General features: G+C 48.5%; 1 protein-coding gene across 1 annotated transcript; it reads left to right on the plus strand.

Moving 5' to 3' along the window:
• The first annotated feature begins 2,232 nt into the window (after positions 1 to 2,232).
• Positions 2,233 to 7,794, plus strand: HSP90AA1 (heat shock protein 90 alpha family class A member 1). The gene is made up of 11 exons (XM_082387423.1): positions 2,233 to 2,397; positions 2,852 to 3,013; positions 3,106 to 3,472; positions 3,780 to 3,913; positions 4,211 to 4,531; positions 4,752 to 4,917; positions 5,092 to 5,282; positions 5,392 to 5,539; positions 5,764 to 6,032; positions 6,348 to 6,681; positions 6,989 to 7,794. Exons 2-11 carry the CDS (start codon positions 2,852 to 2,854, stop codon positions 7,096 to 7,098), a joined length of 2,202 nt encoding a protein of 733 aa, XP_082243549.1. The 5' UTR covers positions 2,233 to 2,397; the 3' UTR covers positions 7,099 to 7,794.
• The last annotated feature ends 18,146 nt before the right edge of the window (positions 7,795 to 25,940 follow it).

The following is a 25,940-nucleotide window of genomic DNA, read 5'->3' on the forward strand; positions in this document are numbered from 1 at the left end:
GTTGGTGTGGAACCGGTCCCAGGCGTCAGGAGGGACAAGACCAAAACGAGAGGTCGGCAGGCAGGCAGGCAGGGGAGAGCCGGAGCGCAAGAGGATTTGGAGGAAGGGTGTTAAGGCCGGAGCTTGCTGGGAAACCCTGGCTCCCCAAGCGGCCTCTGGAGGAGGGGAGAAAGCTCCAGAAACCGAGAATTTCACAGCCGGGGCTTTGAACGGCTCATCTACAAGAACGCTTACACCTCCCGGGCAGTGGCCCGAGTGGAGTGGAAAGAAGCCGGCCGGGCCTCCGAGTCAGGAGAACAGGACGGCGGCTGCCGGGCTTCAGGAGGGGAGCCCTTGCGCGGCTGCCAGTGGCAGTGGCGACAACGAAACTTCAGCGCTACCACCCCATCTCCCCTCCCCCGCTCCCTCTCCTCTTCCTCCCCCCCGCCCGCCCCCAGCCCAGGCCGCAGGGAAAACCCGGGCCGCCGGGAGCTTCCACACACAGCTGGGGCCAGAAACACGTTTTACAACGCACCCCAGCGAATGCTAACAACCCCCATCTACCCTCACCACGTGGCTGGTAGTTTCCAGTCTATTTTGCCTGTTTTAACGCTAGTCAGGACGCCCTGCATCGATTTCAGTGCCTCCTGAAGGGTCTCCAGCCCCAGTGGAGAACCCTGTAGCTGGAAAAGCTGGGTTTCTCTGGAGACTAGGAAGTGGAGGGAGTTGTCAGTCAAGTTTGCTTACAACCTAAGGAGCTTCCAGATTGTTCCGGGGGGGGGGGGCAATGGTGGGAGGAGCTAGAGACAAAGGAGTCGGGAGGAGGGGGATGGTTTACCGGGAGAGGCCTGGGCGGGGCAGGGGTGCGCCGCCGGGCGAGCCTCGGTTTCCTCAATGGTGAACAACCCCCCGCCCCCGCTTATTGACCTGGGTGAAGCCCAAAGACGCCACCCCGCCTCCAAAATTCTTCCAGCTGTGATCTGACACTATTCTAAACACGTTTGGAATTCCCATTTAGAAATTGGCTTTTAAAGCAAGTTGATCACCCAAACCATGAATTACAAACCTCAAACTACACAAAAGAGTAAGTAAAAGAGATGAGCTCCTCTGTCCCCTCTTCAAGATGCCTGTAGCTGGGTCAGCTTGCATGGTCACCACGTCCCGGAATTCTAGACTAGGGCCCGCAACGCGCTGAAGGATACGGTTTTAAAACAAACCCAAAGTAGGTACAAATCCCCAAGGGACTGAGCAAGAGCTGGGAGAATTCCATGTTTTGTGTCCGTTTCAACATTTCCTCCTGGGCACAGCAGGGCCTAAGGACAGGACCAGTCCCCAAATCCGAGCGGTGGCCTGCCTTGAGATGGGGTCTATAGCGATGAGTGGGGAAGCCCTCGTTCCCCATCCCACCTCAGCTTCAGAAACAGCCGCACGGGAGCCCCACGAGGCCCAGGGGTCCCCTTTGCTCCCCATGCACATACACGGGTCACCCCTCGCTCACACAGCTCTGCACCCCACACCCAGGCCGGAGCCCCGGGCCTCTGCATAACGAGGCTCTGGCAAGCACCTGTTGCCAGAATTCCTGTACCCTGAACCCATAATCGCTGCCCCCGGCAAAAAAGTGCGCCCCGTACCTCCCGACCCGGCCCTGGACGCCCAATCGCTGCCCCGGGCCCCCAAACCCCTAACCGTGGCTTTGAGCCTCTGATCAGTACGTCGGGCGTATACATGTGACACGGCACCGGACCCCTCACCCCTGCTTCGATTTCCTACATGCGGCCTCAAGGCCCCAAACCTGGCCCCGGGCCCCCAGTCTCGGGCCCTGACGGTGGAGGACCCGAAGCTTCCACAACCTGGGGACACGTTTTAACCACCTAGAGTTTACTTTTCTGCACTTCACACAGCCGCGAGCACGCGCACTCAATCCCCGGTCGCACTCCCCGCGGCCTGGACAGGGGTGGCGGTTCACCAGGGCGGCCGTTGGGCCGACGCGCGCCGAGCAGGGGTCGTGGGGCCGGCCGACGGCGCGCAGAACGCAGCGGGCGCGGGGGCGGGGCTGGGGGGGGGGGTGACGGCCCCGGAAGGCGCGAGACCTTCCCGAGAGTTTCAGGCCGCACAGGCGCGCAGGCGCCCTGCGGTCCGCGCGGGTGCGCGCGGCGCGGCCGTGGGGGGCGGGGCGCGAGGGCGCGGGGTCGCGCGGGCCCGGGGTAGGGGCGGTCGGCGTCCAGGGCGCAGGCGCAGGCGCGCGGCCGCGGCGGCGGTTGGGGAGGGTTCTTCCGGAAGGTTCGGGAGGCTTCTGGAAAAGGCGCCGCGCGCTGGGCGGGCACGCCTCTATATAAGGGAGGCGCGGGGACGGCGCGCCAGTTGCTTCTGCGTCCTGGTGCTGCGTCGCTGTGGAACGTTTGTGGTCCTTTATCCGAGGTGAGGGGGCGGCGGGGCTCCGCCGGGATCCGGGGCCGGGCGGGGGAAGGCGGCGGGTGCACCCCCCTCCCCTCGGGGCCCGTCGGCCGGCGGCGCCGGGGCGGCCGTGGCGTCTCGCAGGCCTCGGGCCTGCAGCGGCCTCTCCTCCCCTCCCCCCCCGCGGGAGCGGGCGGGCCTGGGGGCTCCGGGGAAGCGGGGGCCGCGGGGGCCTGGGTTCTGCGCCTCGGGAGGAGTCCCCGGGCCCGGTTCCCGGCCGGGGGGGTGGGGGGCTTCATGGCAGAGGCGCGCGGGAGCGGCGCCTGTGCGGCCGGCGTGGGCTGCGGAGGCTCTGGGGCCCCGGAATGAGGTCATCCTTTTGTCAGCCGGCGCCTCGTGCGCGCACCGGCCTCCGAAGCGGGCGCGGGACGTGGCGGGACCCCGTCCGGCGGTCTCACTGGCTCCGTGTTCTCTCCAGATGCCCGAGGAAACCCAGACCCAAGACCAGCCGATGGAGGAGGAGGAGGTGGAGACGTTCGCCTTCCAGGCGGAAATTGCCCAGTTGATGTCGCTGATCATCAACACGTTCTACTCGAATAAAGAGATCTTTTTGAGGGAGCTTATTTCAAATTCGTCCGATGTAAGTCTTTTAATGCAGAATTTGGATTTAGTTTCGGTATAAAATTCACCATTTAGGAGCCTTGTGCGTAATCTTCTGTGTTTTTATAATAGGCTCTGGACAAGATAAGGTATGAGAGCTTGACAGATCCCAGTAAACTAGATTCTGGGAAAGAGCTGCATATTAACCTCATTCCGAACAAGCATGATCGAACGCTCACTATTGTGGACACCGGGATTGGAATGACCAAGGCCGATTTGATCAACAATCTTGGTACCATCGCCAAGTCTGGGACCAAGGCGTTCATGGAGGCTTTACAGGCTGGTGCAGATATTTCTATGATTGGCCAGTTTGGTGTTGGGTTTTATTCGGCCTATTTGGTGGCCGAGAAGGTGACCGTTATCACCAAGCACAACGACGATGAGCAGTACGCCTGGGAGTCTTCTGCAGGAGGGTCCTTCACAGTCAGGACTGACACGGGTAGGCATCTGACGGAACACCTTGTGGCGGGTGGGGTGCTGTAGGCAGTGGACCCCTGAAGGTGCTGGGAAGTTTGTGTTTAAAAATAAACAAACTTGTGTTTCCCTGAAGTGTCATAGCCTGCCCTTGTGGTGGTTTATCTTGGCCGTTAACTGCTTTGGGAGTCTTTTCATTTGCAGTAAAGGTAAACCCCTGCTTCATAGGCTGTTAAAATAACTACTAGGAGAGCTAAATTGATAGTATATTTGTTAATCTTGATTAGGCCATTGAGATTGAAATTGAGCTCGTTTCTCCATTTCCTTTTCAGGGGAGCCTATGGGTCGTGGAACAAAAGTTATTCTGCATCTTAAAGAAGACCAAACTGAGTACTTAGAGGAGCGGAGAATAAAAGAGATTGTGAAGAAGCACTCTCAGTTTATTGGCTATCCCATCACTCTTTTTGTGAGTTTCTGTATATTTTTCATGTAGGTAACCAAAGCGACTGAATTGAAATCTTTAGTTCTTAGAGTCCTTGATAAAAGAAGAGTTCTGAATTTACAGTATTTATTGGGCTGGTGGGTGGAGCTCTGTCTTACTCTGTCCAGGCACCCGGGGCTATTGAGATATATCAGAAACTGATGAGTAGCTTTCTGGCTACTTAATGTTTTCAATTGGTTTTGGGTGTAAGTGCCTCAGTGCTGTTTGGCTTATTTTTTTATTTCTGGGATGGAGAGGTGACGTGATTTACGTCTTTTGAAGGTGGAGAAGGAACGTGATAAAGAAGTCAGTGACGATGAGGCAGAAGAAAAGGAAGACAAAGAAGAAGAAAAGGAAAAAGAAGAAAAGGAGTCTGAGGACAAACCTGAGATAGAAGACGTTGGCTCTGATGAAGAGGAAGAAGAAAAGAAGGATGGTGACAAGAAGAAAAAGAAAAAGATCAAGGAGAAATACATTGATCAAGAAGAACTGAACAAAACAAAGCCTATTTGGACCAGAAATCCTGATGACATTAGCAACGAAGAGTACGGAGAGTTCTACAAGAGCTTGACCAATGACTGGGAAGATCACTTGGCAGTGAAGGTGAGTGCTGAGAGCTTCAAATCTAGTGTCTCTCCAGGTGGTCTGCCTCAAACCGTTAAATTTGAGGGTGGTTTCTGGCAGCTTTCTCTTGCCCACTGCCCCATCTTTCTTCCAAAGTCTTCAGCTTATGTAACTGCAAGTGTTTGGCTGTGGGGTTTAAGAGGTACCTGTTGGTGAAAGTTGATTGCACTATCTTGATCTTGGCTGTGTTTTATTACAGCATTTTTCAGTTGAAGGACAGTTGGAATTCAGAGCTCTTCTTTTTGTCCCAAGACGTGCTCCCTTTGACCTGTTCGAAAACAGAAAGAAAAAGAACAACATTAAGTTGTACGTTCGCAGAGTTTTCATCATGGATAACTGTGAGGAGCTCATCCCTGAGTATCTGAGTAAGTAGAGTTGGGTGTAAAGAACGGTCACTGTCACTGGTCAAAGAAATTCATCCTATCAATTCCCGATCTTTAAAGGGGAAAAAATCGTTCATCTGTGGTATTTCGGGTTTACGTTTCTGTCGGTTTTTGTCTTCGGAGTGACCGTGAGTGCATTTGGTCTGTTTTTTTCAGATTTCATTAGAGGTGTGGTGGACTCTGAGGATCTCCCTCTCAACATTTCCCGTGAGATGTTGCAACAAAGCAAAATTTTGAAAGTTATTAGGAAGAATTTGGTCAAAAAATGCTTAGAACTCTTCACTGAACTGGCGGAAGACAAAGAGAACTACAAGAAGTTTTATGAGCAGTTCTCTAAAAACATCAAGGTTAGTTATAAACACATTGGACCACTAGGACTAGGAATCAAACTGGCTTCTCATTTTAAATGATTTCTTAATGCAGAGAAAGTCATCCTAAAGCTAACCTGTTTTTCAGCTTGGGATACATGAAGATTCTCAAAATCGAAAGAAACTTTCGGAGCTGTTGCGGTACTACACTTCTGCTTCTGGTGATGAGATGGTCTCTCTCAAGGACTATTGCACAAGGATGAAGGAAAACCAGAAACACATCTATTACATCACAGGTAATGGGCGGTAAATGTTAGTCGTATCTTTGTGCTTGTCATTCCATAGGAACCGTTGGGTGTGCTTTCTACCCATGTGGTGTTACATATAAATTAGTAGGGGTTGATCTAGGCAACATAGTGTGAGCTAGCTTTTGTTTGTGGTTAGATCAAACTACATAGGAAAAAAGAAAAGGAAATGAAACTACTTCCTGTTAAGGATCTAAAACTTTTTCATGTATCAGGTGAGACTAAGGACCAGGTAGCTAACTCTGCCTTTGTGGAACGTCTGCGGAAGCATGGCTTGGAAGTGATCTACATGATTGAGCCTATTGATGAGTATTGTGTGCAACAGCTGAAGGAGTTTGAGGGGAAGACCTTAGTGTCAGTCACCAAAGAGGGCCTGGAACTTCCAGAGGACGAAGAAGAGAAAAAGAAGCAGGAAGAAAAAAAGACGAAGTTTGAGAACCTCTGCAAAATCATGAAGGACATCTTGGAGAAGAAAGTTGAAAAGGTGTGTGAATACAGTCTTCTCACCTACATTTAAAAGGAGTGTCAGGTGTTTTTCAAACTGAAGTTTTCTTAACTTACTAATAGAAAACTTTAGCATTTCCGTTTAGTGATGGATATAGATCTCAAGATCCTTAAAGACTTCAAGTGTAAGAGAACTCACAGGAAGAAAGCGTTAGGTATCTGAGCTTGCAAATAGTATTTCTGATTCGTCAGTGCTGAAGTTCCTTAAATGTTCATAATAAAGCTGACGACAAGTACTTACAAGTTAGAATATGAAATCTTCTTGGGCCTAGTTATCGCTGTGTTTTGATTACAGGTGGTCGTGTCTAACCGATTGGTGACGTCCCCGTGCTGCATCGTCACAAGCACATACGGCTGGACCGCAAACATGGAAAGGATCATGAAGGCGCAGGCGCTGAGGGACAACTCCACAATGGGCTACATGGCCGCCAAGAAGCACCTGGAGATAAACCCTGACCATTCCATCATTGAGACCTTGAGGCAGAAGGCAGAGGCTGACAAGAATGACAAGTCTGTGAAGGACCTGGTCATCCTGCTGTACGAGACGGCTCTCCTGTCTTCTGGCTTCAGTCTGGAGGATCCCCAGACACATGCTAACAGGATCTATAGGATGATCAAACTTGGTCTTGGTAAGCCTTGTGCAAATACCACCTGTCAGTACTATTGGGGGAAAAGCTTAAACACATGACTGTTGAAAAGGGTAACGTAACTTTCAGCAATTTGAACAGAGTTGGGCTGTCCCATTCAGTTTGGGAAACCCTAAGTCACATGAGTTCAAGGGGTGTGAAACAGGCCTTTTGATTGTACAGGATAAAAAATGAAACAGGGTCATATACCCTGTAATTGCTCAGCCTTGGGGAGTGGGTATGAACCGGCAGTGTTGGGATAGTTAGGTGGCTTTAGGAAATCTCATCCACGGTGTTCATTTCCAAAAAGGTATTGATGAAGATGACCCCACTGCTGACGACAGCAGTGCCGCTGTAACCGAGGAGATGCCGCCCCTCGAAGGAGACGACGACACGTCCCGCATGGAAGAAGTAGACTGAGCTCTGCCTGAGGATTACGTGGCCGCGTGTTCAGCACTCTTGTCCTTCGTTTCTTCTGATAATATGTTTTCAAGTATTTCTTTATTTTTGTTAACATTTAAAAACCTGTATGGCATGACAACTACTTAAGGGGAAGATAAGATTTCTTTCTACTAAGTGTGATACTGTGATACTTTAGGCACTAAAAGCAGAGCTAGTTTTTTTCTAGTTTGTTTCATGTTGGCTCATTTTAACAGACGGAAGTAGCGTTTGTTGTAAGGTGTATGTAACCTACGGTAACTTCATGGTCTGAAGTGTTTAGCTATCAAGCGGATTCTTTAGTAGACCAAATCTTCTGTCACTGAAGTGTTTTGAAGTATATACCTTGATGTTTAAAAGAAAATATTTCTTAAAGCAACTTTCATCTTCTGGGATTTACTTTTCAAACCTTCCGCCGCCTGTACTGACTGCATGTGCCAGGCCCCTAGCAATTAGTATATGTTCAACTGAACCAACTTGACGGGCGTCACTGTCCGTACAGAGGGCTTGTTTTCCAAAGAAAAGTGTTGTTGAGAGTAGCAAAATTACAAGCCTATCTAGGCATGTTGTAAAGCTGTTTGAGAAGTGACTCTGAGCAAGTTTTGTGAATGGAGACGTAGTGCTCAAGTCACATTCTGCTTTAAAAGTTGTAACAAATACAGATAAATTAAAAAGAAACTTATTTGAAAATGTCTTATTTTGGGGGGGTGGTATAAATGACGGGATGGTCCCAGAATGTAAAATGTTAGGTGTGTACGTCTTGCCTACGAGGAGTCAAGGAAGTAGATGATTGGTGTTGGCTGCCAGAGTCTTACTACTGTGACCTGCCCAGTGTGCCCTCAGGTGGCAGGTGGGGGATGAGCATATGTTCTCGTGATGTGTCTTTTGGGGATTTTTGGTTTTGGTTTTTTTTTGGCTGTGCAGCATGCAGGATCTTAGGTGGTATCTTAGTTCCCTGACCAGGGATTGAACCCACGCCCCCTGCAGTGGAAGCATGGAGTCTTAAATACTGGACGACCAGGGAATTCCCAGAGCATATATCCTTAAAAGACACAGATGAGAACAGGTGAATCTGACACTGTGTGTTAAATTTCCTAATAACAGCCATTCTCCCGTAGGATTTTCATGTCCAAGCTGCGCTTTGACGGTATTTGTGAAACGTATCTGATGCTCTAAATATCGTCCCTGAACTACCTTGGCCTTATGCATGTTGGAAAGTTCTTTACCACACCTACGTAATGAGTGCTACCTGACACCACCTCTGCTCCTGGGTCTCTGGTTCTTTACTGAGCGTCAGGCAAGGGGGGTGTAGAGAAGCTTGCTGGTAGCTGTGAGCAGCAAGTTCGAGAGGCGGTAAGCTTTGGGAAAGTTGGTGGTAGCAGGTCTATACAGGATTTGGATGCTAAGCCTAAGTCCACATAAAGAGTGACAGTGATTAATAGGGGGCAGGGAGAGGACTTGAGTCTTTATACTGTGGAAGGTCTGTCACCTAGTGGTTATTGGGTACCAAGTGCCTGGTAAAGTAATCGCCTTTAATCCTTATAATCTTCAGCAGAAGTTCTTACCTCCCATTTGTCTAAGGAGAGAATTGAGGTGTCCACACTGTTCTGGAATTAGGAATTGGAAGGCCAGGGCAAAGGGGAAGTTTTCTTCCATGTTTCCCATGTCTAGTAGGAATATAGAGGATTCCACTTAAAAGGAGCATTTCAGGGAAACAAACTGAGAGCCTCTATAAATAGTCTCCCACTTAAAAAATCTCCCACTGAGCATGTTTTCCGAGTTACTGGAAAGCATTTATGGCAGATACGTGTACTTTGGAACTGTACTACCCCCGGAACCCGTACGCCAGTGACTGGACCATGGAGACCGTGGTCTCCCAGCCCCGGGAGGTGGGGTGGTGGTGAGGAGTGGAGCTGAGGGACACACGAACACGACCTGGAGGTGACGCTCCTCAGGCTGGCGGGGTCTCGAGCCAGCTGCTGCCAAGTCCAGGGTTAGGTCCCACCCTGCCTAGGAGAGTAGCGAGTGCTGAAAAGCCAGAGATAAAGGTGTGGTGCGAGGTGGAAAAGCATTCCTTATTCACAGGTGATGTGGCTGTGAGGACAGTCAGAAAGGGATCTACAAAATTGGTACAAGAATAAATACAGCGAAATCCTAAGAGACGAGATCAAATTGAAATTTTGTTAGCAACAAAAAACAGTCATTAATATTTTAAAATTCATAATACCATATAGGAATAAATTCTTTACAAGAAGTTTTGCAAGACCTGTATGCTGAGAACTGAGAAAACAAGAGACCTAGGTAAACAAAGTGCAAGAAGCCAGACAGAAAGAGCTACCTACTGTGATTGCATTTTCATAAAATTCTAGAAGAGGCACAACTGTGACAACAAAAAGCAGCTCAGTGGGTTGCCTGGCGCCAGGAGTCCTAGTAGGAACATAACTGCAGAGGGACAAGAGTCCGTGCCCCAAAACTTGAGGCGATGGCTGCCCAGCTGTATATGTTTATTAAAATTCACACAAAATGGGTGAATTGTAACGGTGTGTCGTACGTGAGTGTGCATGATTAGCAAATGAAAAAAGCAACGCAAAGGTACAGAAAGCACTCTACTGGGGTTCAAAAGTGACTGAGCCGGCCATGTCCCTGCACCTCATTACTTGTAAATTGGAGCCAATAATACCTTAAAAGCCTGTCCTGGCACTTACTAGGTAGTGGGCTTAGCAGGTGCCTGGTCAGGTAGGACCTTTCCTCCTGTTCTGTGAGTCCTGCGAGGTTGCCTTACTTACTTGGGCTCAGGTCCGCAAGTGCCAGCCTCCTCTAGCTTACCGTGCCCTCGCTGTCTCTCGGGCCTCAGAACTTTCAGTAGTTCCTACCAAGCACGGATTTGTCATGTTTTGATTGAATGCCACCGAAGGACCAGCCCTGCACACAGATGAGAGGTGCATCACTGGGGAAGGTGGCCACGGGTGAAGGCCATGGAGCCCCAACTGAGGTGGAAGCCCAGAGCTAGGAGGGGTCAGCTGGTGGGGCAGGGCTGGGGAGGGGGGGTGCTCCAGGAAGGGGGTGGCAGCTGATACAAAGCTGACCCCACTTCAACAAAGAAGTGGGGGGCTTCCCAGCATAATAAGCAAGGCTTGAGAGGCTGGATGTGTGAGATTTGGGGAACACATGGGCGTCTGAGGAGAGAAAGCTGGAGGGTGAAACTGATTAACTGTGTGTGCCTTGAGCGTGAACCATTAGCCTCGGGCCTGGATTGGAGACTGTCCAGCAACTTAGCCAATGGGAAGGCAGTTGCTATGGTCTGCCATGGGGCTGCTTTTTTAGGACAGGGGGCCCCATGCCCACCCCTTGAGAAACATCCTCAATACCAGGAATACTGAGGGGATTTGGTAAGTCAGCTCCACCAACTCTGAAGTTGTTTCATCTTCATGAGGTGCCCCTTATTCCATTTTATCCTACAGGTGGGAAGAATCCCACTCATGGTACCAGGGCGCAAGAACGCCAGCTCCCACTGGGTTCTCTATCCCGCAGCCCCCGAGCTAGGGTCTGACGACCTTGCCTCTAAAGATTGAGGTTTAGGAAGAGCCAACAAGACCAGTCCTGACTTCTAAGAATAGAGATGTTTGTTTTGTTCTCTTATGTATCCCAAATACTTAGTGTTTGGCACATGGCAGGCACTCAAATATTTGTTAACGAATTAGTGTAAGCACTTCACAGTTTACAAACACTTTAACTTACAGTTTCTAATTGTTTTCTTAACTTTTATTTTGGAGATTTCCAAAACACATGCAAAAAGCAGAGAGGGACAAATAAGTGTTGACAAGGACATGGAGAAATTGGAACCCTCAACACACTGCTGATGGGAATGGAAAATGGTGCCCTTTTGGAAAACAGCCTGGCAATTCCTGGAAAAGTGAAACAGAATTACCATATGATCTAGCAATTACACTCTTAGGTATCTACCCAGGAGAAATGGAAAACGTGTCCACAAAAACACATACAGTCCTCCCTGGGTATCTGTCCCTCAGGGGCTTGGTTCCGGGACCCCCGAGGATATCAAAATCTGAGGATGCTGAAGTCCCTTATATAAATGACGTAGTCAGCCCTCCGTATCCTCAGGATATGTGTACACACATTTTCATAGCAGCGTTATTCATAAAAGCCAAAAGGTGGAAACAAACCAAATGTCCATCGATGGATGGATGAATGGATAAATAAATGTGGTATAACAGTGCATTGGAATATTGTTGCCGTAGAAAGAATGAACCTTGAAAACCATGCCAAGTGAAAGAAGCCAGTCACAAAAGGCCACGTATTTACTGTATGATCTTATTCATACGAAATGTCCAGAATAGGCAGATCCATAGAGACAGAACGTAGTAGCTGGATGGTTGGCCAGGGACTTTGGGGAAGAGCCATGGAGAGTGACCACTTAATGAGTATAGAGTTTCTTTTTGGGGTGATCATAGTGTTGAAAAATTGACTGTGATGGCTATGCAATACTGTGAATATAGTAAAAGTCACGGAACTGTGCACTTTAAAGTGGATGAATTATATAGTATATGAATATCTCAAACTGTTATTGAAAAAATGTAAAAGGAGTTTGGTGGTCCCTCAAAAAATGAACAATCACCATATGATCCAGCAATTCACTTCTGGGTGTATACTCAGAAAGCAGTGACTCAGAAAGGTACTTGTACACCCGTGTTCATAGCAGCGTCGTTCATATTAGCCAAAAGGCAGAAACAATCCAGACACACGCATCAGTGAATCGATGGAGAAACAACATGTGGTACAGACACACAATGAAATATTATTCAGCCTTAAAGAGGAAAGAGATTCTGGCACATGCTGTGACATGGATAAATCTTGAGGACAGTAAGCTACATGAAATAAGCCAGACACGGAAGGACAAATACTGTATTTATGATTCCACTTACTTCTTTAATTTTTTTTTTTTTTTTTTTTTTTTTTGGCTCTGGGGCATGCAGGATCTTAGTTCCCTGACCAGAGATCAAACCTGTGCCCCCTGCAGTGGAAGCTTGGAGTCTTAACCATCGGACTGCCAGGGAAGTCCCCTGTATGATTCCACTTAATATGAGGTCCCTGGAGCAGTCAAATTCATAGAGACACAGTGGAATAGTGGTCACCAGGGGCTGGAGGAGGGGGAGTTGGTATTTAATGGGGACAGAGTTCCAGTTGGAGATGATGAAAAAGTTCTGGAGATTGATGGTTGCACAACAATGTAATTGTATTTGATTCCACTGACCTATACACTTAAAAAAGGTTAAAATGGTAAATTTTATGTTATGTATGTTTACACACACACACACACAAAGTAGAGGGAACTGTTTTATGAGCCACTACATACCCATCAGCCAGCTTCAACAATTATCATTCTGGGTTCTCACTTGAGTTTGGAATCTTCTAAGTATCATTAGTGATTCCTTTTGATAGATGAGGAAACTGCAGCTCCAAGTGGTCACAGGTAAGAGGTGAGGCCATGAATGGACCGTGTTTTCCACCACTCACTTCCGCAGTGGGTTGTCCACAGACCTCGGCTTTTTCCCACACCAGCTTTTCCATTCAAAGACCCATTCAAAGCGTGTGATTGGTGGAGCCTGTCCTGGGCTGTGTCCTAGATGCCTGGTCTCTCAAGGCCTTCACACACCACATCACAGCTCCTCCACCTGGGACGGTAAAATATACATAACCTAACATTTACCGTTGTAAGTGTACAGTTCAATGGCATTAACTATATTCAAAATGTTGTGCAACCATCAACACTATTTCCCAAACTTTTTCATACCCCAAACAGAAGCTCTGTACCCATGAAGCAATATCTTACCTGGGATGGTCTGCGTGCCCGTCTGTCCCAGGCTAACTCCCCCCACTGCCTGGCCTCAGTTTACCTGTGGCTACACTGCCTGCATCCTCTCCCTTTCTTGGTGGCATTTCTCACAATTGTCCTGCAATTAGTCTACAGTCCGTCTTGCTGCCTGTCAACCACGAAGGTAAGCACGTATATAGTTTGTTAACTGCCAGCCCGGTGCACCTGATATATATTTGTGGATTGAATGAATACCGGGTACACACAACTGATATGTCCCCTCTTCCTGTGGGGATGGCAAATTGTTTAAACAATTTTGTATAATTTGGGAAGATGTCCTTACTTTTTCTAAGACTTCAAGATCTGCTCAAACCTTTGAAAGTGTGATAAGAGATTACGCTTCTATAGGAAGGAACGTCACTTTTCCTCCTAGGAGGAACATTCCAGGAAGCAGGGCTCTTCGTGAGTCATGGTGTATTAATAGCACCATCAAAATCTGAACAAAGATCCTGTGTTGCTGTTGCCTCTCCGAGGAGCTGAGCATATTATCTGCCAAGTGTATCTCTCTGCTCAGAACATACATCATCTTTTTTCTTTTTCTTTTTTATAATGTTTATTTATTTATTTTTGGTGCGTCAGGTCTTAGTTGTGGTGCGCGGGCTCAGTAGCCCTGCGGCATGTGGGATCTTAGTTCCCCGACCAGGGATCAAACCTGCACCCCCTGCATTGGAAGGCAGGTTCTTAACCACTGGACCACCAGGGAAGTCCCGAACATACATCATCTTCTCATGAAAGTACTGTGAAGTCCTCAACACTAGACCAATGAAAGTTCTAGAGCTTTAAATGTGGTCCAAAAAGCACTGTGTTTTTTTTTTTTTTAATTCCAAGTTAAAAAAAAAAAAATCAGAGTGAAAAAAATTGATAAATCAGCTACCCACTTTTCAAAAAGTTGAATGGATGAAGCCAATAAAATATTTAACATTTGAACTCTGTTCATTGTATGTGGAACCTCATGTGCTGTTGTTCCGATTCAGCCAGCTGGTCATGGCCAGTCAGGCCGATCCACACCCCACGCAACCTCCCTCCATCCCCTCAGCTTTCTGAAGCAATTTCTGAATTTCACCGTATCAATTCATCTGCAAGTACTTCATCTTTTCCTTAACATATCTTTGTAACTCAAACAGACTGAAGGTACTTGGCACTACAATTAAATGCACAATTAAAAACAAGACAGGAGGGCTTCCCTGGTGGCGCAGTGGTTGAGAATCTGCCTGCCAATGCAGGGGACACGGGTTCAAGCCCTGGTCTGGGAAGATCCCACATGCTGTGGAGCAACTAGGCCCGTGAGCCACAATTACTGAGCCTGCGCGTCTGGAGCCTGTGCTCCACAACAAGAGAGGCCGCGATAGTGAGAGACCCGCGCACCACGATGAAGAGTGGCCCCCACTCGCCGCAACTGGAGAAAGCCCTCGCACAGAAACGAAGACCCAACATACCCAAAAATAAATAAATAAGTAAATTAAAAAATTAAAACAAACAAACAAAAAAACAAGACAGAATGTTCGTTTTCACCACTTGAATTCAACACCATACTGGAGGTTCCAGCTAGGGCAGTTAGTCCCGATAAATAAAAGGCACCCTGATCGGACAGGAAGGAGTAAAAATTATCTCTACTTGTAGATGACATGATCTTGTATACAGAAAACTGTTAGGAAGGGACTTCCCTGGCGGTCCAGTGGTTAAGACTCTGAGCTGTCAATGCAGGGGGCACAGGTTCGATCCCTGGTTGGGGAACTAAGTTCCTGCATGCCACATGGCGTGGCCAAAACAAAAACAAAAACAAAAAACAAACTGTAAGGAATACACACACACACACTTATTAGAACAACAAGTTCATCAAGGTTTCAGGATACAAGATCAATATACAAAAATCAGTGGTATTTTTATACACTAACAATGAACAATTAAAAATAAAATTAAGAAAACAGTTTTATTTACAATAGTAACAAAAAGAATAAAATACTTAAAAATTTTAACAACAAAAAAAATACAAGACTTGCATACTGAAAAAAACTACAAAACATTGTTGAAAAAAGTTAGAGGAGACCTAAGAAATGAAAAGACATCCCATGCTCACATATTGGAAGATGTAGTACTGTTAAGATGGCAGTATTATCCAAACTGATCTACAGACTCAACACAATCCCTCTCAAAATCCCAGCTGGCATTTTTGCAGAAATTGACAAGCCTATCCTAAAATTCATATGGAAATACAAGGGACTCAGAAGAGTCAATTTTTTTAAAATTAATTTTTATTATTTTTGGCTGTGTTGGGTCTTCGTTTCTGTGCGAGGGCTTTCTCTAGTTGTGGCGAGCAGGGGTCACTCTTCATCGTGGTGCGTGGACCTCTCACTGTCGCGGCCTCTCTTGCTGCGGAGCACAAGCTCCAGACGCACAGGCTCAGTAGTTGTGGCTCACGGGCCTAGTTGCTCCGCGGCATGTGGGATCTTCCCAGACCAGGGCTCGAACCCGTGTCCCCTGCACTGGCAGGCAGATTCTCAACCACTGCGCCACCAGGGAAGCCCCGAGCCAAACAATTTTGAAAAGGAAGGACAAAGTTGGGGGTCCACACTTCCTGACTTCAAAAATTACTAAGAAAATTAGTGCAAATCAAAACCACAATGAGGTATCACCTCACACCTGTCAAAATGGCTATCATCAAAAAGTCTACAAATAACAAATGCTGGAGAGAATGGTGTAGAGAAAAGGGAACCCTCCTACACTGTTGGTGGGAATGTAAATCAGTGCAGCCACCATGGAAAACAGTATGGAGTTTCCTTAAAAAAATAAAAATAGGGTTACCATATGATCCAGCAATCCCACTCCTGTGCATGTTATCTGGAAAAAACAAAAACACTAATTTGAAAAGATACATGCACCTCAATGCTCACAGCAGTGCTATTGACAATAGCCAAGATATGGAAGCAACCTAAGAGCCCATCAACAGACAACTGGGTTAAGAAGATGTGGTGTATACACACACACACACCTACACACACAAACACATACACACACACAATGGAATATTACTCAACCATAAAAAAGAGTGAAATACTGCCATTTGCAACAATGTGGAATATTATGCTTAATGAAGTGTCAGACAAAGACAAATACTATATGATATCACATGTGGAATCTAAAAAATAATACAAATGAACGTATATACAAAACAGAAACAGACTCACAGGCATAGAAAACAGACTAGCAGTTACCAAAGGGGAGAGGGAAGGGGGGAAAGACAAATTAGGGGTATAGGATTAACAAACAACTATGTATAAAATTAAGCAACAAGGATTTCCTGTATAGCACAGGTAACTATACCCATTATCTTGTAATAACTTACAATGGAATATAACCTGCAAAAATACTGAATCACTATACACCTGAAACTAACACAATATTGTAAATCACTATAATTCAATTTTTAAAAATTAGTGACTGTGCAGCTAATATGATTTGTGACATATTCATTTGGTAATTCCTTTCACCATTCATTGAAAAAAAATATTTTTGAGCAGTTATTGTGCTGTGCACATGAGGGAGTTTAGGATTGAAAGTTCCTTGGCTCACAGGGTGACAGTCTAGTGAGCCACATAGAAATCAACAGGCAGGGGCTTCCCTGGTGGTTCCAGTGGTTAAGACTCTGCGCTCCCAATGTAGGGGGCCCGGGTGGGTTCGATCCCTGGTTGGGGAACTAGATCCCGCATGCCTCAACTAAGAGTTTTCGCATGCCACAACTAAAGATCCTGCATGCCGCAACTAAGACCTGGTGCAGCCAAATAAATAAATAAATAAATAAATTTTAAAAAGAAATCAATAGGCAGCTTCTACACAGGCTGGTCTGGCCTGCTGTGGGAGTGCAGAGGAGCGGCTCTTAACCAAGACTTCGAGGTCAAGGAAGGCTTCCTGGAGGAGGTGCCAAACTAAGCCGCGGAGATTAAGAAAGTCGGGGTGGGGGCGGGGTGAGGGAAGCCTTTCCAGCAGAAGTCAGAGCTGTGGATGGTTGGGAGGGAGGGGGCTTGGTACCTTCTGGAATCGGGAAGGAGACGTGGGAGGGGCTGCAGCCCTGGGGCAGGCGCAGTGCTCCGGTCAGGATGCCGCCGGGGAGGAGCGCGGGGTTAAAGAGTTTGAAGGTCATCCCAGGGCACAGGGGAGTCACTCAAAGTTTTGTGGCAAAATTGTGTCCTTAAAAAGGCCTCTCTGGCCGCGAGTGGAGCACGGACGGGGGGCCTAGCGCGGCGAAAAGGATCAGAGGAGTTTCGCGAAGGGGCAGCAGGGGTCCACCGCCTGAACGTTGGGGCGCGGCGGGCAGGGAGCCCCAAGATTCGTTGCCATGGAGATGCCTGTGACGTCACACAGGTCCGGACCGCAAGACCCTCCTTCTCGACTCGGAGATGGTGACTGTGGGAACAAAATGGACATGCCATTCAGAAGGTAAGTCTGCAGTGACCGTCCTGTGCCCTGCGCCCCCGACGTTCGCATTCCCAACCCCAGCTGCTCTGCGTTATCATCAACCCCGGCGCCAACTTCACCTGTCCAGGGGTCCCGCCGGCCCCGACTTGAGTAACAGCACGGCCCCCCGGAGTCGCCCTCAGGGGCCAGTTCCTTGCTACGTCTGGAGGCTGCAGGGGGCGCTGCGGGTCTCGGGCAGGTGGGCGCAGGTGCGCCCACCCCGCACGAGGTGCTGCCCCCCGGGGCGCCTTTCCCCGCAGCTGCTGCCGGGCGCGGCGGCGGTTAAAGCCGCGCGGGCGGACCAGGACGCGGGCGGGCCTCCTCCGGCGAGGGGTGGCCCCAGCGTCCGGGAGGGGCCCGAGGCGGCCGAGCCCACACCCTGAGGGGGTCCCCGCCCCGTGGGAGGAGGGCCGCGCAGCCCCGTGGTGGCCTTGCAGGAGTGAAGACCGCGTTCCCCTCGTGGTGCGGGTCGCTGCCCCGCGGGACTGAGGACGTGGCCCCCAGCCCCGGGGCGGGGGGTCACTCGTGGGAGGGAAGAGCCTCCACCGTGCGGGTGGGCCCTGCGGGAGCGAAGCACCCTGGGGCCCCTCTGACGTGAGGAGTGAGGATGGGGCCCCACTCCCTGGGGCTGGGGCTCTTTCCCCCTTAAGGAGGAACACCTGTTGTCCCCTCCCCCCCGCTCCGGGAGGCGGGCCTGCAGGGTGGAGCGTCCCCGGCGCGAGGTGAGGGCTGGCGGGGGAGGGAGGGATTGAGAGGCGGCCCCGCAGCTCCCCTCCGCGGGGCGCCCCGGGCCGGTTCTGACCGGGCTGAGGGCGGGGGGGCGGCCCTCCGGCTGACCCCGCCCCCTCCTGGGCCGGCCCGCCGCCTGTTCCTGGGAAGCCCGGAAGCTCCCCGCCCCCAGGCCCACGGGAGAGTTCTAGGACGCCCCGGAATTTACCTGGGGTCGATTAACGTCTGCACGCAAAGCTACACAGTATTTTTCCAAACTAAAACATTATTTTAACCTGTGGTTTCCTCTAGACAAACTGACGTAAAATAAGAAATAAAATCCCGGACGGTCTTGTTCTCTGGGTTTTCTGTGGGTTCCTTCAGCCTGAACGGGAATTCTTCTGTTTTGGTTGCAGAACTTTGTGATCTGATGGATTCCGAGGGGAGCCCAGGAGCTTTGGAGAGGCTGACCTACCACACAAGGTAAAATGAGACGTGGCCACCTCTGAAAGGGCTTTTCCCTTTAAAGCTTGGTCAACATTGTCTTAAACTGTAGTTGTAAGGTTTTTTTAAAAAATTACTTATTTATTTTGGCTGCGCCGGGTGTAAGCTGCAGCATGCGGGATCTTTAGTTGTGTCATGTGGACTTCTTAGTTGTAGCATGCATGCGGGATCTAGTTCCCCGACCAGGGATTGAACCCAGGCCCCCTGCATTGGGAGCTCGGAGTCTTACCCAATGGACCACCAGGGAAGTCCCCAGGAGTTTTAACTTTTGACGTGATTTTCACATGGCATTAAGGGACAGGAGATTGCAAAATGGGAAAAAAATATCCGCTGTCATTCCTTTTTTTTTTTTTTTTAATTTATTTATTTTCCTTATTTTTTTGGCTGCGTCGGGTCTTAGTTGTGGCACGTGGGGTCTTCGTTGAGGCATGCAGGATCTTTAGTTATGGCGTGCAGGCTCTTCATTGCGGCGCGCGGGCTTCTCTCTAGTTGTGGCGTGCAGGCTCCAGGGCGCATGGCCTCTGTAGTTTGCGGCACGTGGGCTCTCTTGTTGAGGCACATGGGCTCAGTAGTTGTGGTGCGCGGGCTAAGTTGCCCTGCGGCATGTGGGATCTTAGTTCCCTGACCAGGGATCAAACCCACATCTCCTGCATTGGAAGGCAGATTCTCTACCACTGGACCACCAGGGAAGTCCCTGTCATTCCTTTTTAATTTATATCTCAGGATAATTGTACCCAAAAGTGTCTGGTCAAAATAATAGCAAGTATGTATGAAGGTGTCCGTCTTAAAAATTAACGCTGGAGAAAAAAAAAGAAGAAAGAAATACCCCCTGTGATTTGTGCACGAAAATACAGACCTAATGTCCCCCGCCCTTCCCAAAAACCTGACCACATACCCGGCAGAACGTATTTATTTGGAGCGTCCATTCTTTTTTTTTTTTTTGGCCAGGGATCGAACCCCGTGCCCCCCGCAGTGAAAGCGCGGAGTCCTAACCACTGGACCACCAGGGATGTCCTGGAGCGTTCCTTCTTGTTCTGTGCGCAGTTAGGAAAGGGGGATAATGTTCAGTCTCCTGACTTCCCTTTAGACTATTACACTTGAATAATATTTGCTGAGAACCTACCCTGGCGAGTTGAGCCGATGAAGGTGTCCTTGGAAGATGTTCACATCCAGGATTGTTTCCTGTTAGAGTGTGTGTTAGTGTGTGTGTGTGTGTGTGTGTGTGTGTGCACACAGGGGTTTATCTTTAGAAATTCGACCTTCAAAGACTTCTTACTCTTCAGGTTCCTGGTCCAGGAAAGGTGCTCAGATATTTGAAGCTTGGCCCAGATCTTAGTTTCACGTGGGTAGAAAAATAAAGACCTAGCATCCTGTGAAACGACAGACTGTTTCCAGGCTGCCTATCTGCACTTGAATAAAGCTAATCGTCTTAGAAACCACTTTTGGGGAAGAGGAGTTTGAGAAATCTTTCAGGACAAATTTTATTGCAAGGAAAGGATGCCCATTTTGCACTGTTGGTTAGTTTTTGAATATTGTTAAGTGAGAACTTTTTGAGTGTGTTTTTCCTTTGAAGTGGAAATGCAAAATTGAGTTAAGCACTGGGGCCAACTTCGAGGTGCCCCATTCGGCATCCTGAATCCCTTCGTCCCCAGCGTGCCTCTTCCATGTGGTCATATGGAGGGTGGGGACCGGGAGGCTCACGATATTTTTTCTCCTTCTTTGCAGATCTTGAGAGTAGATTTGCTAAGTTCCTCTTTGTCAAAAGACAATTTTGCATCTGCTCTGTTCTTTTCTCCAGACCAGCGTCTCTCTCCTCCAACTCCTCTGCTCTCAGAAGCTGGCTCTCCGGACTTCACCTCCACCTTCTGTTTGCGGCCCCTGTTCCTGGTTGCTTCTGGACTCCAGGTAGGAACCTTCAGAAGTGGCTCCAGTTTGGGAGCTGGTGTGTCCCTCAGGGGTGTTCCTCCCGGGCGTGGCTCCAGCGGTGGGGTGACCTGGGCTGCAGAGCCTCTGGGGTTTTGGACTGTTTTGGGAAGGCCCATTATCTTTTCCCTCTTTCTGCCTTGTTAGCAGGCTTTTTTTTTTTTTTGAAATTGGAGTATAGTTGATTTACGAACAATGTTGTGATAGTTTCAGGTGTACGGCAAAGTGATTCAGTTTTACGTATATATACATATATATTCTTTTTCAGATTCTTTTCCATTATAGGTTATTATAAGGTATTGAATATAGTTCCCTGTGCTGTACAGTAAGCCCTTGTTTATTTTATATTTAGTAGTTATATCTGTTAATCCCAAATTCCTAATTTATTCCTCCCCCGTCCTTTCCCCTTTGCTAACCATAAGTTTGTTTTCTATGTTTGTGAGTCTATTTCTGTTTTTTTTTAAAATTAATTTATTTTTGGCTGCATTAGGTTTTCGTTGCTGCGTGTGGGCTTTCTCTAATTGCAGTGAGCAGGGGCTACTCTTCGTGGTGGTGTGCAGGCTTCTCATTGTGGTGGCTTCTCCTGTTGCGGAGCATAGGCTCTAGGCGTGCAGGCTTCAGTAGTTGTGGCTCGCGGCCTTCAGTAGTTGTGGCTCGCGGGCTCTAGAGCACAGGCTCAGTAGTTGTGGCGCACGGGCTTACTTGCTCCACGGCATGTGGGAGCTTCCCAGACCAGGGATCGAACACGTGTCCCCTGCGTAGGCAGGCAGATTCTTAACCACTGCGCCACCAGGGAAGCCCTGTTTCTGTTTTGTAAATGAGTTCATTTGAATCATTTTTTAGATTCCATGTATAAGTGATATCATGTGATATTTGTCTTTTTCTTACTTCACTTAGTATGATAATCTCTAGGTCCATCCATGTTGCTGCAAATGGCATTATTTCATTCTTTTTTATGGATGAGGAATATTCCATCGTATATGTTAGCAGGCATTTAATTTTTTTTTTTTTTTTGGCTGTGTCTTGCAGCTTGCGGGATCTTAGTTCCCTGAGCAGGGATTGAACCCATGCCCTCTGCAGTGAAAAACGCAGAGTCCTAACCACTGGACCGCCAGGGAACTCCCAGCAGGCATTTAATTTTTATTATTAGTTTTTTTTGCTATTATCCAGTATTTTACTAATGCATTAAAGCATTCTATTTACAAAGTGAATTTTTTAAAGCTTCAGTAGGAAAATTTGCCAAGTGTTCAACCTGCAACAAATGTCTAATTACCACATTGACCCTTTGCCAGTTAGTACACGAAACCAGCAAAAGATGCCAGAAGAGGCTGAGAGACAAACGCACCCTCTCATCTTCCATTTCTGTCTTCCTGTTGGGCTTTTACTCCTCTGGTTTAATAACCACAATTGTGCAAAGCTGAGGGCCCGATGGGCAAGGGGATGGGGCTAGGACAGGTCAGGGGCAGACCAAGGACTGGCCAGCTGTTGGTTTGCTGGTCCCTAATTTTTCCATTTTAAAACCCCAGGTTAGGGACTTCCCTGGTGGTCCAGTGTTTAAGACTCCGTGCTTCCACTGCAGGGGGTGCAGGTTCGATTCCTGGTCAGGGAACTAAGATCCTGCATGCTGTGTGGTCTGGCCAAAAAAGAAAAAAACAAAAACCCAGGTTACCAGGTTATGACTTCTTGACGCCTGTGAAGTCAGTCTGTGAAAAAGACCTTTTCCCAGGTGGGCCCTGGGATTGTTTCTGGGTTTTTTGTTTTTTTGTTTTTTTTTTTTGTGGCCATGCTGCATGGCTTGCGGGATTGGGACTTGAACCCACATGCTGGGTATTTCTCCCCACGTATTGGGAATATCACTTTAAATGATTGAAATTCTGGCGACCAAAGTTGAATTCAGGATGATTTCATGTCTAACCTGGTCTTTTGCCATCCTTGGTGCTTTCATGTTTGACTACAGATGCCTCCAGCCCAGGTTGGGGGCTGTCCCATCCCTCACAAACTAAACAGCGCCGTGATCTGCTCTTGTTCTTTTGAAGTTCAAGTGAAAAGAATAGAATTCTTTAAGACCATATGATTTTTCTCTGAGTACAACACTTGTACTAACAGGGCTTGTTGGTTTCCTGTGGCTGCCATAACAAATCACCACCAACCAGGTAGCTTGACAAAACAAGAGATTTATTCTCTCGCAGGCCTGGAGGCCAGGAATCTGAGATCCAGGTGATGGTTGGTTCCCCTGGAGACTCTGAGGGATACCCTGTTCTAGGCCTCTCTCCAGCTTCTGGAGAAGCTGGGAGGGGGTACCATTCATTCCACTCATTTCCACTCTCTCGGGGCCTCCTGAGAGAATTTTGGACAGCACCCTCCCATCAAAGAAGAAACACCATATGGCATGCAGACTTCCACCACCCGGTGGATGGGTGACACTCTGATTTAAAATGTACTTTGGGACTTCCTTGGTGGTCCAGTGGTTAAGGTGTGACTAGCGTTCAATCCCTAGTCGGGGAGCTAAGATTCCTACATGCCTTGTGGCCAAAAAACCAAAACATAAAACAGAAGCAGTGTTGTAATAAATTCAAGAAAGACTTTAAAAAATAAATAAATAAAATAAAATGTACTTTTCCAGCGGCTGGGTGCCCTTTGAGCCTGATTCCCTTGGGTGGTGCTTTGTATGGAGTTGGCTGTTTCAGTGACATGTTCATCTCGGAGCAGCCAGTGAAATAATAAACCAGCACAGAGAGCAGCGTGCTAACCCCTCTCACATCCACGATGGGCTCCTCAACGGCTCACCCATTTTACTGATAGGGAGACTGAGGCTGGAGAAGCTACGCTATTTTTTCAATTATTTATCTATTTATTTATATTGAAGTATAGTTAATTTTGAAGTATAGTTGATTTACAATGTTCTGTTAGTTTCAGGTGTACAGCAAAGTGATTCAGTTATACATACATATATATCAGATTCTTTTCCCTTGTAGGTTATTACAAAATATTGAGTATAGTTCCCTGTGTTATACAGGAGGTCCTTGTTTATCTATTTTATATATAGTAGTGTGTATCTGTTATATTCTAAACTCCTAATTTATCCCTCCCTGCTTCCCCTTTGGTAACCATAAGTTTGTTTTCTATGTCTGTGGGTCTGTTTCTGTTTTGTATGTAAGTCAGGAGAAGCTACTTTATTTATTTATTGGCCTCGCTGTGCGGCTTGTGAGATCTTAGTTCCCAGACCAGGGATTGAACCCGGGCCCCGGCAGTGAGAGCGCTGAGTCCTAACCACTGGACAGCCAGGGGATTTCCTGGAAAAGCTACTTTAGACGTCTGAAGTCGTGCAGCTGGGTTAGTAGCAGGCATGGGTTTTGGACCCAGGAGGTCTGGTCCCAGGGCCATCAGCTATTCAGCCTCCAGGAGAATCTTTGTGGTTTCTGGCTTGGAGGTCTTACAGGATGGTGGAGCCGCTCTAGCCACAGTGAAAGGAGGGGTGTGTCATGGGGGGAGAGCATTTGGTTTGGCACATGCAGAGTGAGAGGTCTCTGTGGAGCACACGTGCGTGATTCATCCAGGAAGCATTCACTGAGCACCGCTGCGTGCTCCGCACCGGGCCAGGCCTGGGGGGCACAGCTGTGGATACAGCAGCAAAAAGCCCAGGCGACAGAGTGTGAGCTGGCTGAAGGGGCTGCGGATCCCGGGGATAGAGGAGGAGGATACAGAGAACGTTAGAGAGAGACGAGAACCAGGGAGAAAGCGCAGCCTGTGTGTGTGAGAGAGAGAGGAATGGCAGCTGAGCGTGGGGGAGGTTAGCCCACGGGAGACACGGGGCCTCCAGGACGGCCTCACGCACACTCTGGTGTGTGTACCGGGCAGACGCTGGGCGGGCAGGGCACTCAGGGGTAGAGCTTAACGGACACGACTGGCAGGTAGCAATTTGGTGGCTCTCGGGACAGAGTGGTGACTTCTAAACGCTTCCATAGGAGATGTGCAAACAAACAACAGATCTTCTAACATCTCCAGCTTCCACGCAGGAGCCTTTGTAGACACAAGTGCAGCCCACCTGGAATTGTCACCTGGGTTAGGCTGTGGCCTCGGCAGAGGGCTTCGAACTGCGGAGGGTGGTGGACGGGGAGAGAGCAGCGCAGCCCCGTGGGGTAAAGGAGCGGAGACGGGGCGCTGCAAAGAGGCCAGAGGAGAGAAGGTCAACCGGTCCAGAAGGAGAGGCCAGGAAGGATTACTGGGTTTGTGTAACCTGGTGGCTTTGATAATAATAGGCTTGGTTTCAAAGAATTCTCCAGTAAATCTGCATGATAATGGCTTTAAAAAGTAACCTGTGAGGGTGGAGAGTGTGGGTTGTCTGTTATGTGCTCTGCCTGAGAAGCTGCTGGGCCGGGTGGGCGGGGCTTTGAGGGGGGGTCCTGAGACCTGGCACCTTGGGGCCCAGGACATCCCAGGGTGGCGTTGTGTGTGTCTGTGTGTGTCTCTGTGTGTGTCTGTGTGTGTCTCCGTGTGTGTGTCTGTGTGTCTCTGTGTGTGCGTGTGTGTGTCTCTGTGTCTGTGTGTATGTGTGTGTGTGTCTCTGTGTGTGTGTCTTTGTGTCTGTGTGTTTGTCTCTGCCTGTGTGTGTGTCTCTGTGTGTATTTGTGTGTGTGTCTGCGTGTCTCCATGTGTGTGTCTGTGTGTGTGTCTCTGTGTGTGTGTGTGTGTGTGTGTGTGTGTGTGTGTGTAGGGGAACAGAGTGCAGTCACATGGCAGGAACTAGGACCGGCTTCTGGCCTTAGCTCTGTACCTCAGGGCGAATCAGATGTTCTTGGCCTCAGTTTCCGCAGCTGTAAACTGGTGGACACCCTCAGACCATCTGCAAGCTTCCATCTATTAACTGAATTCCTCCTGGCATCAAAGAAATGATACAAGACCTACGCAGAGGGACTTCACTTACTTAACTTCATTTACTTATTGTATATCGTGTAATGGTTTTTTGTTTTTTTGGCCTCACTGTGGGGTATGAGGGATCTTAGTTCCCCCACCAGAGATCAAACCCACGCCCCCTGCAGTGGAAGTGCGGAGTCTTAACCACTGGATCAACAGGGAAGCCCTAATAGCTTTTTTTTTTTTTTTTAAGAGATTATGCATTCATCAAAGTAACAGTGCTACCTTTTAAATTTTTATTTATTTATTTATTTTATTTTTGGCTGTGTTGGGTCTTCGTTTCTGTGCTAGGGCTTTCTCTAGTTGCGGCAAGCGGGGGCCACTCTTCATCGCGGTGTGCGGGCCTCTCACTGTCACGGCCTCTTGTTGCGGAGCACAGGCTCCAGACGCGCAGGCTCAGTAGTTGTGGCTCACGGGCCTAGTTGCTCCACGG

Source organism: Balaenoptera borealis, assembly GCF_965194805.1.
Source record: "Balaenoptera borealis genome assembly, chromosome: 3".
Lineage (NCBI taxonomy): Eukaryota > Metazoa > Chordata > Mammalia > Artiodactyla > Balaenopteridae > Balaenoptera > Balaenoptera borealis.